At 48.1% G+C, this 16288-nt stretch overlaps 2 protein-coding genes across 2 annotated transcripts in view; both read left to right on the forward strand.

Moving 5' to 3' along the window:
• The window catches only part of LOC143820686 (transmembrane protease serine 11A-like), a 58066-nt gene extending 49069 nt beyond the window's left edge, over window positions 1-8997 (forward strand). The window contains exons 11-12 of the mRNA XM_077303771.1: window positions 8-150; window positions 5571-8997. Of these exons, the coding sequence (XP_077159886.1) occupies window positions 8-150; window positions 5571-5732 (305 nt within the window). The 3' untranslated portion in view covers window positions 5733-8997. The remainder of the gene's footprint in view (window positions 1-7; window positions 151-5570) is intronic.
• Window positions 8998-13083: 4086 nt separating this feature from the next.
• The window catches only part of LOC143820175 (transmembrane protease serine 11C-like), a 50584-nt gene continuing 47379 nt past the window's right edge, over window positions 13084-16288 (forward strand). The window contains exon 1 of the mRNA XM_077302642.1: window positions 13084-13250. Coding sequence (XP_077158757.1) covers window positions 13084-13250 — 167 coding nt within the window. The remainder of the gene's footprint in view (window positions 13251-16288) is intronic.

Here is a 16288-nt window from a genome sequence, read left to right on the forward strand (position 1 = left end):
AAATCAGGTCCCAGCGTTGGTGAGCTTCGTGAAACAAAAGTGAAGATCATAGGCAACAAGATTTGCAACAGGGTGGAAGTGTACGATCACGTCATTTCCCCTGGGATGCTGTGTGCTGGATACCTGGAAGGGGGGAGCGATGCTTGCCAAGTAAGTTGAAGGATGCAAAAGAGAGCCGGGGGAAAGGGCTGAAGGTCACACATTCAAACAGTCCATTGCAAGGTCCTATACAAAGCCTGTCCTGGCACTGGGGCAGTGGTCCCCTCTCATCATTCTAGATATAAGCCCTTCATATTGCCACTTCTGCACAGGTGACCAGCCCCAGGCTCAGTGCTGGCAGGAGGTATCATGGTGCTTCCAGGTTTCCCCCCTTTTCCCCAGTCTTTTGAACTTGCTTTGCAGCAAAGTTTGGGGGAATATCCAAGGGAATTACCTTTGCCTTCTGAGCAAAAAAAAGGGGGGGGGAATGGAAGAAAATCACTCTTTAAAAACCCACAGAAACAGTAAAGGGAAAGTAATGAGCTCTGAAGACAGGATATCCACAAAGATCAAAATAAAAAGGGCCATTCCACACAAGGACCAATGTTGCCAATTGCTTTCACTATTTTAAATAGTGGAATCTCGGTGTTCCGCATACCTGCATTTGTAGTGGAATCCAGTAGTGTTTCATTCGTTCCCCACAGGTTTCCGGTCTCGCAGGAATTGCTAGAAAGGAAGCGATTTTTTTCTGTGCTTGTTCCCGCCCCTGGCCGTCAATCAAACAGAACAGCCAATGGGCAGTTGTTATCATGCTCCAGAAAAGCCCCTTTCCCTTTAAGCACAGGTTTAAAAAAAAAAAAAAAGCACATGTTGCAACGAATATGCGTTGATTCGTTGCCATAGTCTTTATTATAACGGTACCAGACCAGTAGTCAAATTACAAGATACATAAAAACATCTGGCATTAACAAGATAAAAGAATAATTGATAACTAAAATATTATAAAATATAAAAACATTCCAGCTATAAGAATCATTCTGATTTTAAAACTCACAAGCATTATCTCAAGCAATTGAGACTATCTCTACCTAAGTTGCTCCAAATCCAGCCAGCTCTTCTTTGTTTTGATAGCTCTCCAAGCAAATCTGGCCACAACAGAAGTTATTTCTGTGCTTTTGTCTGACAACATGTCTATGATTGCCTCTGAGTTGGGCTTATTCTGTAGGGAAGGTATAAGTTCTCCCCTGAATTGATCGTATAGCCTACATTGGAGTAATACATGTTCAGATGTCTCCATGCTCCCATCCTGGCAGATGCATAAACGATCACAGATGGGTATTTTTTTGAATAAGCCTTCCCTAAAAGCGTATGGGAGCATGTTATATCATAAGAGAGTAAATGATCTCCTATGTTCTGACAAAACAAGATAAATAAGGTAATGGCCTCAAATTATTAAGTGGAGGCATTGGAAAAAGTGGATTTTTCACTTGATTGAAATCCTGTTGGCGATGGATATCTAGGATTCTTTGTTTGATCGTTTCCTTTGCTCGGTTGAAACCCACAGACAGTATTAACTGTTTGGATAGACCACATGAACAAAGTTTTTTCTCAAGAGTGGATATCCATGGCACAACCAATGATTCAGACATCATTAGGTAAAGTGAACCCTTTGTGGAAAAAAACAATTTTAACCAGTACATGGACGTACATATCCATATTCTGGTCTGGACAGAATATATTCCTGTTTTCACCCGGATTGCAGCGTTGGAAATGCTGGTTGGTACTTGGAGCAGGGATCTTAAAAATTTAGCCTGGGTCTTTTCTAGGCTGGAAATATTGGCATTTATACACAATGGGGCCCCATACATCATCTGTGCTAGAGGTTTTGCCTTGAACAGCTTAAGGGCTGCGGGAACATTACGCCCACCTTTGTGCCAGAAGAATTTCTGAATGGCACCTGAGCTTCTCTGGGCATTTGAGGAAATATATGATATATGGGAGTTTCTACGGCCATTTGATTGGAATAGTACTCCCAGATGTTTGTAAAATCTGACCTGTTCTATGGGTGATGAATTGAGATGCCATGTATATGTTTTAGGCTTGTTACCAAAAAACATAATCTTTGTTTTTGAATGATTGACCTCTAGCTGGTTCAATCGGCAATAAGTAGCCAGTAGAACCAAGGCCCTTCTCATTCCATTTGGCGTTCTTGATAACAGGACAGCGTCATCTTCATAGAGCAGTAGCGAGATATGTTTGTTAGCTAATCTGGGAGGATGTAATTCGCTATTCTGAAATAGTGTTCAACCATATCATTTATAAAGATGTTAAACAGTAGAGGTGATAAAACACAACCCTACTTAACTCCCCTAAGTGCTTTAATAGAATTAGTCAGATGACCATAGGCATTACACTTAATTCTGATGGTAGTATTTTCATACATAGCACGTATCAAAAACAGAAGATGCTTATCTATGTTAGTCTTATCTAATTTCTCCCATAGTAATTCCCTTGACACAGAGTCAAAAGCCGATTTCAAATCAACAAAAGCTGCATACAGGGTTGCCATAGAGCTGGAAGAGTATTTAACTATGAGATGATCAAGTATTGTACAGTGATCTCGTGTTGAACAACCCTCTCTAAATCCTCCTTGTTCGTCTGCCAGAAAATTATTCTGGTCCAGCCAATCCCGAAGTTTCCACTGAAGATGTTTTGCGTAGAGTTTGCTTTTTACTCTTAGTAGACTTATCGGTCTATAATTGGCTGGGTCATTCAGATTCCCTTTTTTCATGTATGGGTACAATGATTGCCACCTCCCAACCCTTTGGAATTTTCCCTGTCTTATCAATTATCGTGAATAAATTGGCCAATACCGGTGCCCACTATTCTGCATTTCTTTTAATTAGGTCCAGGGGGACTAAATCAAATCCACCTGCCTTACCCGGCCTATCAAATTTTTGATCTCAGAAAGTTGAACAGTAGGCCATAGGGGAAGATTATCCAGACTTCCTGAGTTTACTTGGCATGTTTCAGTGATGTCCAGAGCCGCATAAAGTTCTTGATAGTATTTTCCCCAAATCTCTGGTAGTATGGTTGAACTTGGATAGGATTTACTTGTGCAACCAGAAACTAGTCTCCAGAATTGTGTTATTTTGTTTAATTGCGTGCCTTAGCAGCTCCCATGTTTTGTATGTATCCTCTAACTTTTTGCGTTTAATTAATGCTTTGTAATAAAATTTCTTTTCCTTTAGTTCTTCCCATAGGTTTTGTGTAGGGTTATGTCTATACTCTCTATGTTTAGCTCTTAGGGAATTCTTACATTGCCTACATTCTCTGTCGTACCAAGGTTTAGACAGATTGCTTGCCAACTGCTTCTGGTTTATATTCAGACTTTTTAGGGCCATCTGTACTTCTCCAACCAGTTGTTCAAAGACCATTATGCCAGTATCTATCTGTTCACAGTTTAAGAATCTCTGTGACATATCTCTAAAAGCATGAGAGTCTAACAAATCTGCCATGGTTTTATTTATGTTGGCATTCCATCTAACTGGGCATATCTTGATTTCAGAATCTGTGGGTCCATTAGTTCTTCTGTTTAACCCCAGGTTGGCTATGGGGGGATTAAATACCATTTTCAAAGGCAAATGATCACTATCATAAAAGGACGCTACCTTGAATGATCTTATGCACTGGACAAAATTTTTTGATACCATGATATAATCTATTACACTTCTTCTGTCCCCCATCCAGTATGTAAATTCAGCTGGGTGATCCCCTTTTACTGAGCCATTTAACATACATAGATCCATTCGGTTTAGCATTTGGGTCAGAAGGAATCCTGCGTAATTACATGTAAGGTCTTTAGAGCATCTAATATAAGGCAGCACCCTATATTCGTCATGAGGTTCATTGGATTTATAGTTAACATAAAGCTTATTGTCATCTGGTACAGTTCTAGCATTAAAGTCACCTCCTACAATTATATATGTTGTTGGACAGGGGTTTATCAATTCTAGTATATATGTTTCCAGGCCCTCCCAATCTTTATCCAGTTGGGCATTGGTCTTACCGGGAGGCATATAGACATTGACAACCAGGAAATGCTAATAGCCATAGCCATTTGTGAATAAGAGGGAAGTTGGCTAACTACTGCGTTCAATGATGTAGCAATCAAAATCCCCAACCCGCCTTTGGCTCTGCCATGAGTAGAGGCTAGAGCCGCTAGTGTGTATGTGGCATAACCATTCATGGTAATTGGGTTTAAAAGCCATGATTCCTGCACCACGATTATATCAAAACTAGAAAGAAATTTATAAGTGGATTGGTCCCTTAACTTGCTTGCCCAGCCCATAATGTTCCAGGAAAGGAGTGAAAGTCCTTGGACGCAGGTATTTGTCAATTTTTGAGCTCCCTTTGAGAGTCAATCTGATGTTATCTGGTTCAACCGTTGCTCAGTGTCATGGTAGATGCATCCATTAGTGCTTACATGTTCCCTCATAGAAGGTTGAGGTTCTCCTGTTAATGTCTGCTGTTCACTTGCCATCTAGCTTACAAGGAAGTTCAAAAACCAAAACCACGAGGCACACAAAGGATGGATTACGATGTCTCTACACAGCTCTAGCCTACCACCCACCCCGAGGACCAACCCATTCTAGAGGGGAGGGAGAAAGAGGGCTCTGTTGGCATTTGCTACTGCCACTCCAATCACTCCCATAGGGCGGCCCTGATCTTCCAAGAGTAACATAATTTATTCCAGCAGAAACTTCCACGCTTATGATGGGGGAAAAATTTGTTAGAACCGGCTAGTTTCCTGTTTACAAAGCTCCTATGCCAGATACTATGAGCCTCTTGTGGCGCAGAGTGGTAAGGCAGCCGTCTGAAAGCTTTGCCCATGAGGCTGGGAGTTCGATCCCAGCAGCCGGCTCAAGGTTGACTCAGCCTTCCATCCTTCTGAGGTCGGTGAAATGAGTACCCAGCTTGCTGGGGGGTAAACGGTAATGACTGGGGAAGGCACTGGCAAACCACCCCGTATTGAGTCTGCCATGAAAACACTGGAGGGTCAGACATGACTCGGTGCTTGCACAGGGGATACCTTTACCTTTACCTTATGCCAGATACTTGGATGCCAACACGAAGACTTTGGATCAGATTTGTGCTTAGAGTTCTGTGTTTGGAATTTAAACCCTCTCTTGTGCTGTTTTTCTGATCTGAAATTTTGAATCACTGTATTATTTCCGTGTATTCCTTTTGAAATGTTAATGAGTCTTTACATCGTTTTCCCCCTTCCTTTTCTTGTCCTTATAGTCAAGGCAGCATGTCCTGCCATCCTTTTTAACCACAGGATGTCATTAGTGGACAGGAATCTTCTTCCTGAGACTTGCATCTTTCTTTTCTTTTTTAACAAAGCAAAAGTTGCAACTCTTTGGTTGCAAAGAAGTGTTTCAAGGTATGCGTGATCTCTGTGAAATCTGAGAACTCTCCCAGTTTGTATGATTGATGTAGATGCAGAATCCCAAGTTCCTCGACTTACAACGTTATAATCTTGTGTTTCCTTTCTGCAGAACCTAAACATGTTTTTATTTCTCTGCTAGGGTGACTCTGGCGGCCCGTTGGTGACTCCTGATGCAAGGGATAGGTGGTACCTTGTCGGCATCGTCAGCTGGGGGGCCGAATGTGCCAAGCCCAACAAGCCAGGAGTCTACACGCGGGTGACCTACTATCGAGACTGGATTGCTGCCCATACTGGAGTCTGAAGTCACCAGCAGGATTAACTTGGCAAGCAGCATCCTAGCCTGTCCTGTAGTTCTGGTTAACTCTAATTCCAGAGCAGACATTGGTGTCTCTGCTGGAGATACCCCACCATTCTCTGCCATATTATGCACTGTTTTATTTTCATTTTTTTGTTTACAGGGGAGGGAAGAAACTGAGGCAATCCTTTGCACTCTGCAAACGTTGTAGGTTGAGGCTCTTGCAGACTCCAGTGTCCTGTGCACTTGCGCTGAGGAGGCCCTGTTTGGTTACTGAGCATTTCCTACTGAGTATCACAGCTGCTCTGAGAATCTGGCTGCAGTATTTTAAAGTGTATTCAATTATTTCATTCCACCAGAATTGCGGCAGATCCACCGTCAAGAACTGCATCCGCATCCCCTCCACCTTTGAAGGGCAGAATCAGCAGCTGTCATGATCCCAGGCAGCTGAGTACCAGGACTGGCAGTGAGACCAGGAGGGCCTTTGGGATAAAGGACCAGCACTGGCCCTCCATAACGGGTGAACAGTCCAGGGGCAGGGAGTAACACACACACACACACACACACACACACACACACAGTGTTCCGCACTTTTTTCTTTCCAAGGCCCAACCTTCCGTTCCATCCCCTCTCTACAGGCACCCCCAAGCACCCCAAATGCCAAATTCTGCAGGACAATGGAAGTTTGTGTTGGGTCCCTGATAGTTAATTTACACAGTTTCACCCATGTAAATTCACAGGAATCAAGGGGTTGGACTGGAGTAACTCTGCATAAGACTGGGGTGTTCCCGTAGGGACTGGGGCTGCAGACTGAGGAGTTCAGCCCTTTAGTCCTGCCCGCTTTCCCCAGTGAAGAAAGGGCTTTGGCTGGCTGCTCTCATAAGCCGCAGTAGGGGAAATGCCTGGCATCCCTCCCCAGTGTGCTGTCCCTTTCCCCTTACTGGTGCTGAAAGGAGCGGGGCGGGAGCATAGCTGATGAGGCCCTCCCAGGTGTCTCGTGTTGTGGACTGTGGGGACTAGGGATGCGTGATTCAGCTCCGATAGGCCCCAAACCCCTCGCATCAATGCTGATTATGGCATTTTTCAACCTTATCCAAGCTGGATCAAAATCCCCATTAGTTTAAGTAGTCCAAATCAGAGAAGCCTGTAGCGATTTGGGCTTGATTCAGCTGGTTGAGAAAGACCCATCCAATTAAAACACTTGTATTAGTGTGAGGTTATATAAACTCTTCATTTCTTTTCACCATGGGAGAAGAAAGGGGGGAAAATCCTGTTTTCGATTCTGCCAAGCAGGGATCCGATCAGCCTGTGCTTGTGCTGTCCTTTCCTTGCTCTGTGCCTTGGAGGTCCAGGGGTGTGAACAGGTAGAGCCATCCTCTCTCCAGAGGGCTCTTCTACTTTTGCAGTTCTTCAGGGGTCCTTTTTCAATTCTATGAACATGCTACTTCAGTGAGGAACAAGAGGAATTAATTACTAAGAGTCAGTCATGACCATAGAAGCAAGGGTAAACAAACTGACTTCAGAGTCAAAGCATTTAGATGTGCACTGAATTAGTGGGCCTTCTCTTGATTCAGAGGTTTTCCTCATGGGAGGCTTCAAGCAGTTCTTGCTTCATCCCTGTTCGAAAGGTGGACAGAAAACCTCCCTTGGACTGAATGTTGATCTGTGGGGCAACTGCTTCGCTCCTGCTCTCTGTCCAGGATCTGCATCGCTAGAACTGAGTCTCCTCTCTGTCTCCCCTTCTGACTGTTCTCAACAAGACCAGCTGCTGGATCATCAGCCCCCTTTGGTCCTGGTCCCTCCCCTCCCACCCCCCTTTATCCTATTCCCACAGAACATCCAGGTTGCTCACAAATGTTGCCGAAACTAAGACTCACCTGGCATGAATGTGCTTCTTAACCCGCCAAATCGTTGGGCCCACCAGTTGCTATTCTTGGCCAGGGTGCTTGTGTGAACTTGCCTGCCCTTAGAAGAGCAGAAGGAAGGCCGAGAGGGATGCCCCATGAGCTCACGGAGATGCCGTCCCTGTAGAGGGAAGTTCCCCATCGTGGTGCCCATGGGTGCCCTGGCATCCACCAGTGTTTCCCTTGGAACCAGCTGAGCCTCTCAGGAAGCAGGTGGCCAGTGTGGTTCTATTTCCCCCTTTAAGATTTCCTGCTTCCCCAGAGATGTTGAGGGTGGAGGGTTTCTGTGGGGCTATGCCAACTGAGGCAGCCTTTTGGGGGTTGCCTTTGCCTTCTGTGGCAGCCATTCTGGGGTGTGTGCGCGCGCTCAGCTCAGAACCGTCTCTCAAAATGCCCCAGGTGCTTGCAGGTTCACAAAGCCCCCCCCCCCCTGCCCCCATCCATCTTAGCTGACTAGGGTGGCCTAATTCCAGTGGGGCTATTATTGGAGATTTGGAGGTGGGACCTGGGGAGGGAGCTCACTAGAAATGTGATGCCCCTGAGTCTGCAGTTCAAAGCTGCCATCATCTCCCAGAAATCAGACACCAGGATGCCGGAGATCACCTGTAATTCTGGAAGACCTCTTGCCCCTCCCATCACAGCCCCAAAGTTGATAGCCTTAAAAGGTAAAGGTATCCCCCGTGCAAGCACCGAGTCATGTCTGACCCTTGGGGTGATGCCCTCCAGCGTTTTCATGGCAGACTCAATACGGGGTGGTTTGCCAGTGCCTTCCCCGGTCATTACCGCTTACCTCCCAGCAAGCTGGGTACTCATTTTACCGACCTCGGAAGGATGGAAGGCTGAGTCGACCTTGAGCCGGCTGCTAGGATTGAACTCCCAGCCTCATGCAGCTTTCAGATTGCATGTCTGCTGCCTTACCACTCTGCGCCACAAGAGGCTCTTGATAGCCTTAACAGTGACACAAATTGGAAATGGTAGGTGGACCTCTGCCAGACACTGTTGATGTTGGCTTCCAGAGGAAGGAGCTTTTTGGGACATGATGCTCCAGGGAACCAGTGACTTTGGACCTGTGTCCAACTGCCAATACACTGGTTCCCTGCTAGACAAGTTTCAATTTGGTAAGCCCCAAAAGAGGACTTTTAAGAACAAATTCCTATTTTCTGATTCTACTTTCTTGATATAATAATTTATTTTATAGATCTGCAAGTCTTTAACGCATCGATTGTATCTCCCTTATCTCCTGACAATAAATAATAAATGCCTATAGCTGCAAGTCTAATATCAGTCTTCTCCAGATTGTTCAAATCCGTTTCCATTTTATTTCACCCTGATAAATTCTTAATTCCTTTCCCAAAATAAAACTTAGTATTTTACAAGAAGATGTGACTTCATTCTTCTGTTCATTTATCAGACCTGTTCCTTTCCCAAATCTTGGTGTTTTTAAATGAGACGCCTCAAAAATGGAATTCTCGGATCATACTTTGGATCAATGAATGCAGCAGGGGGAGAGCAAGCGAATGCATTTGTGGATGCAGCCCACGCCTCTGAATGCCCAGGAGGTGATGACTTTACTTCGTATCAAGCTATGGAAAAGAAATGCCCCTTCCACTTAAAAACACACACATATCCATAACTAGTCTAATAATTTTTCATCCATAGGTAATTACCCAAATGCGTCTGCAAAGAGTTCCATAGATCAGTGGTCCCCAACCTTTTTATCACCGGGGACCACTCAACGCTTGACAATTTTACTGAGGCCCGGTGGGGGGGGGTAGTTTACTCCTCTACTCTCAGCCACTGCCCTAACGCTCTCTGATCGCTATGGTAATGTTTAAACATCCCTTCAAAATAAGATACAGACACGCTACAACAATGAATATAAGGAACACTTTATTTTCATGGAAATTTTAACTCATGACAATGACAAATCAATGGGAACCCGGAGCTTGTTTCTCTGCAACGAGACAATGACACCCAAAGTGTGTTGTAAAGGGCCGGGGGGGGGGGAGTAGGCGTCCTTCGCGGCCCACCTCCAATTAGTCGATGGACCACATGTGGTCTGCGGCCCACAGGTTGGGGATTGCTACCATAGATGACTGGAGTCAGCTGTCCCTGAAAGGGAAACTCACTGCTTAAGCTTCCTGCAAGACCAAGGGGTCTGCGTCCCGGGGGCTAAGGCTGCCTTGGAGCTGTGCTCCTGAATCTGAGCACCTGAGGCCCGGCACTGAAAGGGACCCAGACTCCAGGTGTCACATCTGCATCAGCCTTGGCCGGTGTCTTTTCAGGCAGACCACTGCCCACTTGCTGCCATGGTGGTGGGTTGGTGTGGTGGACCCAGGCCTCCCTCCGCCTGGGAAGCAGGAATCCTTCCCCCTCCACCCAGCCCATGAGACGGAGCTTTTTCCCAAAGGCTATTTTTTTTCCTTGACTCTAAACCTTTATACTGTTGAGAAACCCTTGAAGTGATGTGATCATGCTGAATATGGAGGGGAAGCATCATCGTTCATTCGATGTATCAGAAAGACCATTTTCACTGGCTTAGGAGCTGGCGCTTACTCATTTACATGCTCTGAAAGTAAAAAAAAAAAAAATCCCCCTCCCCCCCAGGGCTATTTCTGGCTGAAATTGCGGGCAGTGTCGAACGGGGGGCTATATTGTGCTTGGAAACTTTACGGACAATTGCTTGTGGAGGGATTTCAGCCGAAGAAGCATCGCTTATTCGTTGCTTTGGCCGGTTTAAGGGGGGAAAGAGAGAGATAAGGGAGGGACATGCTTGCTACTGCTGTATTGAGAACGCACATGTCTTTTTCGGATGTGTTACAGGATGTTCTCAAGAGTCAAGCGATTTTTAAAAGGGGGAATCCACTTTTGTGGATTCCCCGAAAATCGCTACAATGACCATTTATGCATTGGGAACCTCACTGCCCCACCCCCCTATCAGATAGGGGGTGGATGAGGTGCACCAGGCCAAATGCTCCCCCGTGTGGGTGCAGGAAGAGGTGAGGCAACCTGTCATGACTAAAACTCCAGCCTGCAGCCCGGCATGAAACCTCCAGTGCATAAACGGTCAATGAAGCGATTTTTGCAGGAGTGTTGCAGATTATGTCTGACGTCATGAATAATGAAGAATAAATAGCGTTACACAATGGTAACACTTCAGCAACATTAACACTGCGCGGAATGGCCCTGAGCATTTGTGCAGCTGCTGTGAGGTGGGCCACCAGAGGGAGCTCGTGCACCCTTAGCAGAGGGGCTGGATCCTGTCCTTGCAGCCCACAGCCTCATGGCGTTCCTCGCAAGCCTTGCTACTCCAGCGGCAACAGCAACAAAAATCCCCGTTGGGTATAGAGTTGCCACATGCCAGGGAGCACCTGGAGATCTCCCACTATCACCATTGATGTACAGATTATCACTAAGATCAGTTCCTGTGGAGAGAAGGGCTGCTTTGGAGGGTGGGCTCAGTTGCATTAGAAGAAGAAGAATGGGATTTTATACCCCACTTTCCCCAGCCTCCAGGGGGGTCCTGGAGATCCCCTGGAATTACAGCCTATCTCCAGACAACAGAGATCGATTTCCCTGGAGAAAAGGGCTGCTTTGGAGGGTGAATTCTAAGGAACTGTATCCATAGAGATGCCTCCAGTCCCCAAGCCCTGCCCTCACCTGGGCTCTGCTTGCAAGTCTCCAGGTTGGGATGCCAACCTACAGGTGGGACCTGGAGTCCTCCTGGAATTACAGCCCATCTCTAGATGACAGAGTTCTCCTGACTGTGGTGTTGCATCCTAAATAAACAAAAGCCCCCTGCCACCCCACAGTGTGGTGGAACCTCACAGCCCTGGCTCTCATGTGGGGGAGATGCTATGCACTAATGTTGTCCTGTACCCCCCCCCCCACAGGAGCAGGAAGAGGTGGGCCAGCGTGCCCGGAGGCAGATGTTGGGCAGTGGCCTGGTGCAATGGGGGCCACGCGGCAAAGGCCTCCCAGTGCTCCAATATCCTTTTGGATCTATAGTGACAAGCCCGTACACATTTTCCCAGCTGCTGCAACTCTGTAAAAGAATTCCCATATTGGTTGTTTGGTTTTCAATCCTTCTCCTATCATACCCCTGGTATACTCATTTGCTCTTTTCACTGTTGTTGACTCAGGGCCAAAAGGACCTGGGTTATCTGGTCCCAGCTCATCCCCCCCCTCCCCCCCCCGGCCAATACACCCAAAGAGCCGCTTCTCAGCATGTCATTTTAAAGCCAGATTCAGACGGGGAAATGGCAAGTCCCTGTCTTGGGTGCCTGTTGGCTTCAAAGAGGATGTTCTCCAGAGCTGCGGGAGGGGGGGGGGACTGTGGGGAAAGCCGCTGAGGCCTCTGGAACCCAGACACAACTCATCAAAAAACGTGTTGTGGAGTCTGTCCCTCAACGTGTGCACAGTATTCCCACAGAGCTGTCCACCAGGATCCCCAGATCTTTGTCCTGGTAGGTTAGGCCCCTCAGCTGACCCTTAAAGCTCCTTGTGCCGACTTACATTGAATCTCACGTGCCAGGTTGTCACCCACACCCAGTCTGCAGTGATCTCAGGATCTCCTCACCATCTGCATTGCTGCTCACCAGCCTCAACCACTGGGGTGTCAACTGGAAAAATGGCTCCCTTGCTGCATAACAGCAGCTGATCTCAGGGGCATCCTGCTGCTTCTTGCCAGTGCAAGTACTGCCCACCTGCTCCTTCTCTCTCTCACTCTCTCTCTCTCTCTCCCTGTATTTGCCGGGTTCTAATCCCTAAGAAGACAAGGACTCATCCCTTAATCCTGGAACTGACAGTTAGTCTTCTCTGTGAAGCTCATTTGCCTCTGGAGTTACCAATCCTTCCTTTTAGGCTCATAATCATCTGGCTGGTTCCGGAATGCCAATGGATGTTGGTTCTGTTTTTTGTAGAAAGGGGGGCTAGGAGACGGAAGGTGGACTCCTGAGAAGGCAAATACCTCCCATGGGAGTCTCCCAGTCTGAGGAGCCCAACACATAATTAGGAGATTAGATACATAGAGCTGTAACATTAATGACACAGGAGTCAAGGATGTGCCCGGAGGAGGGAGCAGTTGAGAGCGCCTGGATTATCTTGACACCACTTGTGTTCCACTAAGCTGCTGTGGAGGGCCTTGAAGAGGTAGCAGGAAGCAGTGATGGTCAGCCTCGGCAGAGAGATCTAGCCAGCCACCAGGGGTGGAGGTGGCACACCTCCACTGCAGAAAATTGGGGGCTTCTTCTGGAGAGCATCTAGACTTAGACGCTGTGGCTGGTTCCCCAGAACTCTTCCTCTCAAGAGGTGGATTTCCATGGCAGTGGTCAGAAGGCTGAATCCTCATCATCTTCTCCATGCTGACGTCTCTCAGTTGCTCTAACTACCTCCGGATTCAACCGTATCCTGCATTTCCATACGCTTTGGAGTGTCGTCCTAGAAGCATCTCAATGAAGGACCTTCCGCCGCCCATTTACCCTGCCTGTCAAACCAGGCGCTGTGACAGCTGCACCTTTCAGCAACATTCAGAGTGTGGTCACAGTTTCCACCAAACTGGGTCCGCAGTCCAGGCTGGCTACCAGAGCTACCACCACGGCGGGCCTTGGGGCCTTCAGAGGTAAGTCCTACGTTTCTGACTGGTTGGCTTGATCTGTGAATTGCTCTGAGGAACTCTGGTTGTCTGTGCAAACGGGCATGACAGCCAGAGAACAAAATGGATAAAGAGCCAGAGTTCTGAAATCGTGAAATGAAAAGGGGCTCCTCTGTCTTCAGCAACATTCGGCTAGGACTAAGTCACCAGGTCTTTTTCTGCCACTCAACACAGTGATGCAAGAATCAGCCCTGACCAGGTGCCTCCCTGACAGACCCAGGAAGCTGCTTATGTCTCCTTTGGCACGGGGAGCAGGAAAACAATATCTGTAGCCATACTGTCCTGATACGATCTAGATGTCTTTCACTTACTCCGTGTACCATAATCTGATGGGATTTGATAGCATGAACCTGACATCAGGAGAACTGCTCGCTAAGTCACAGAAGGAAAGGAATATGGACCTTTCTGTGAAGGAGGAAGGAATAGCTTCCGTACCGAAGGTGTAGAAAACAAGTTCATTAGAATGTGTGGAATCCAGTTGGTGCCGTGGCGGCTGTCGAGCCACGAAAGAAATGGCAATATGAAGGTCTGGTTTCATTCGCTTTTGCTCTAGAGGCAAGAGAGTTTGAAGATTAAATCTTAAGGGATTTGGCTGGTTACTTTTCTCACTGTATGAACACTGGCTTTGCAGATTTTTTGGGGGTGGGTGGGAATTATGAGAGCAGACAAGCCAAGGGTTTCTTTTTTTGGGGGGGGTGTTGCATGTGCATGTAAAGAGCTGCCAACTTGCAGGGGGCTTGATGGGGACTCCACTGGGTTTTCAAGGAACATTCAAAGGAGCTTCTGCCATTGCCTGCCTCTGGATTGCAGCCCTGGACTGCCTTGATGTCTCCCGTCCAAGGACTAGCCGGGCCCACCCTGCTGAGCTTCTGTGGCCAGATAAGGCTGGGTTCGCCTAGGCCGTCCAGGTGAGGGTAGTTTGTGTCCTTGGTAATTGTTTCGGGCGATCTGTGAAATCCCCAGGCTTCCTCCTAAGGAGAGCTGTCAGGGGATGTTTCAATCCTGGCTGGAAATGACATCTTGAACCCAGGGGGTGGTGGGTAGGCAGTGTTAAAGGAAGAGCACTCTGCACATGTTCTAGGCCCAGTTCTCAAACGAGGACAGAGTAGAGCTCTGGCTCAGAGGGAGTGCTGAAGATGGTGCATCGATTCTTGAGCAGCACTCTGGAGCCTGATTACTCAGAAAAGCAACATTTCGAGGCTGCTTGCGAGCCAAGAGGGCAGCTGTGCCAAGGGAGCAGGGTGGTGAAATGAAAGGACTGACGCTGCCAAGTGAGGGGGGGGGGCTGGTGCCCGGACTGCTTCAGGGGTGCCTCCGCTGGCGCCTGCAAACTGGAGCAGGAGGCAGGCATTGAAGGAGGTGGGGAAAAGAGACGCTGGGCCAGAGATGTGGGGGAAGTCCTGGTTTCTGCAGTTTGATAACAAGACCTTTGGCTGCACTAAACTGGGGCAGGAGCCTCCTCCGTGTTTGGTCTGTAATCGTATGCACATATGCATGAAATTCATGGTGAAAACAAAGCAGCCGACGCAATCTTGAATAGTGAGGGCTTTGTGGATTTCACATCACGAGGGAATTTCCGCTGGCTTGTCAGGGCAATAAACCAAGGGGACCTTTGGGTCAGAGGAGATGCGAAAGAAGGTGTCTGGGAAGGAACGGCTCCCTTTCAACCCTGTCTCCTCCTGGAAGGGAGGCTTCCTCTGAACACTCCCCCCCCCCAAAAAAAAAAAACAACACCTCTGGAGACGTCTCTGTCCAGGTGCACCCTGGGACACCACAGTGGGACGAGGGAACGTGAGATTTCACTTGTTGAGAGCAAACCAGGCCTCACCTTGGTGTTTTCACATAAGCCCAAACCATAAAGGGGGGACGAGGACTGTCACACATTCAAGGGGCTCACCGGCCAGAAGAAGAAAGTGCCTGCCTAGCAATTGGCTGTCTTTTGGGGTGTTGCTTTTGGGCAGGCCGCGAGGGAAGGGGGGAGCACACTGCCTCCCCCCCCCACACACACACACACATTGGCATACTTGAGGGCAAGAGACGGTTTCTGTGTTTGTTTGTCTGTTTATTATATTTTTATCCCGCCACTCCTACGAAGGCTTGTGGCGGCTAACAACAGATATAAAACCCGCCATAAAACAATTTAAAACCGTCGAAAACCAACCGGTCAACCTTAAAACCCTCCAGTGCTCAGCAGCAAGCGACCCAATTCTCAGCACTCATAAGCTTCAGGGAGGACAGAAGGGCTGATCTGGCAGCCCAGTGGGCTTGATGTGGGGCTCTGCATCCCAGTCTGGCCAACGTTTCCCCCCATCCAGACCTATGCTGGATTGAGCCAGAGGGCTCTTGCCCTGTCCCTCCTCCAGCAACGGGCAGTTCAGGTCTGCAGGCTGGCAGCCCATAGACCAGGGGTAGTCAAACGGCGGCCCTCCAGATGTCCATGGACTACAATTCCCAGGAGCCCCCTGCCAGCGAATGCTGGCAGGGGGCTCCTGGGAATTGTAGTCCATGGACATCTGGAGGGCCGCCGTTTGACTACCCCTGCCATAGACATTCAGACAGGTTCACACCCCTGTGCCACATGCAAGAATTCTGGGAATGAGGGTTGCCAGCTTTTCTACGCTGAATAGCTGCAGGAGGATCCTCAGCCAGTTTTGCAGGCCCCTCCTCCCTCACGCCTTCAGGCTGGGGAGAACTTGCCCCAAAGAAAACAGAAGTACGCAAGGAGCAATGGAATTAAACTGCAGAGGGCCAAAGGCAGCTTCTGTGGGAGGAGGGGGGTTCTGTTCTGCAGGCTGGGCAGGAACAGGGACTGTCCTGCCTGCCCTCACAGCCACACGAACCGTAGCCCGGGCCCAGCCGGCGGGGGGAGCTGCTAAAGCAGCAGCTCTTGCACTGAGTGGGTCGGTGAACAAAAAGACATCAGGGGTGGTGCAGCAGGAAGAGGAGCTGACAGAATTCAGCTGACCCCACACCTTTCTTTGGTGGCTGCAGGTCGCCTGCTAAAC

Source organism: Paroedura picta, chromosome 11, assembly GCF_049243985.1.
Source record: "Paroedura picta isolate Pp20150507F chromosome 11, Ppicta_v3.0, whole genome shotgun sequence".
Taxonomy (NCBI): domain Eukaryota; kingdom Metazoa; phylum Chordata; class Lepidosauria; order Squamata; family Gekkonidae; genus Paroedura; species Paroedura picta.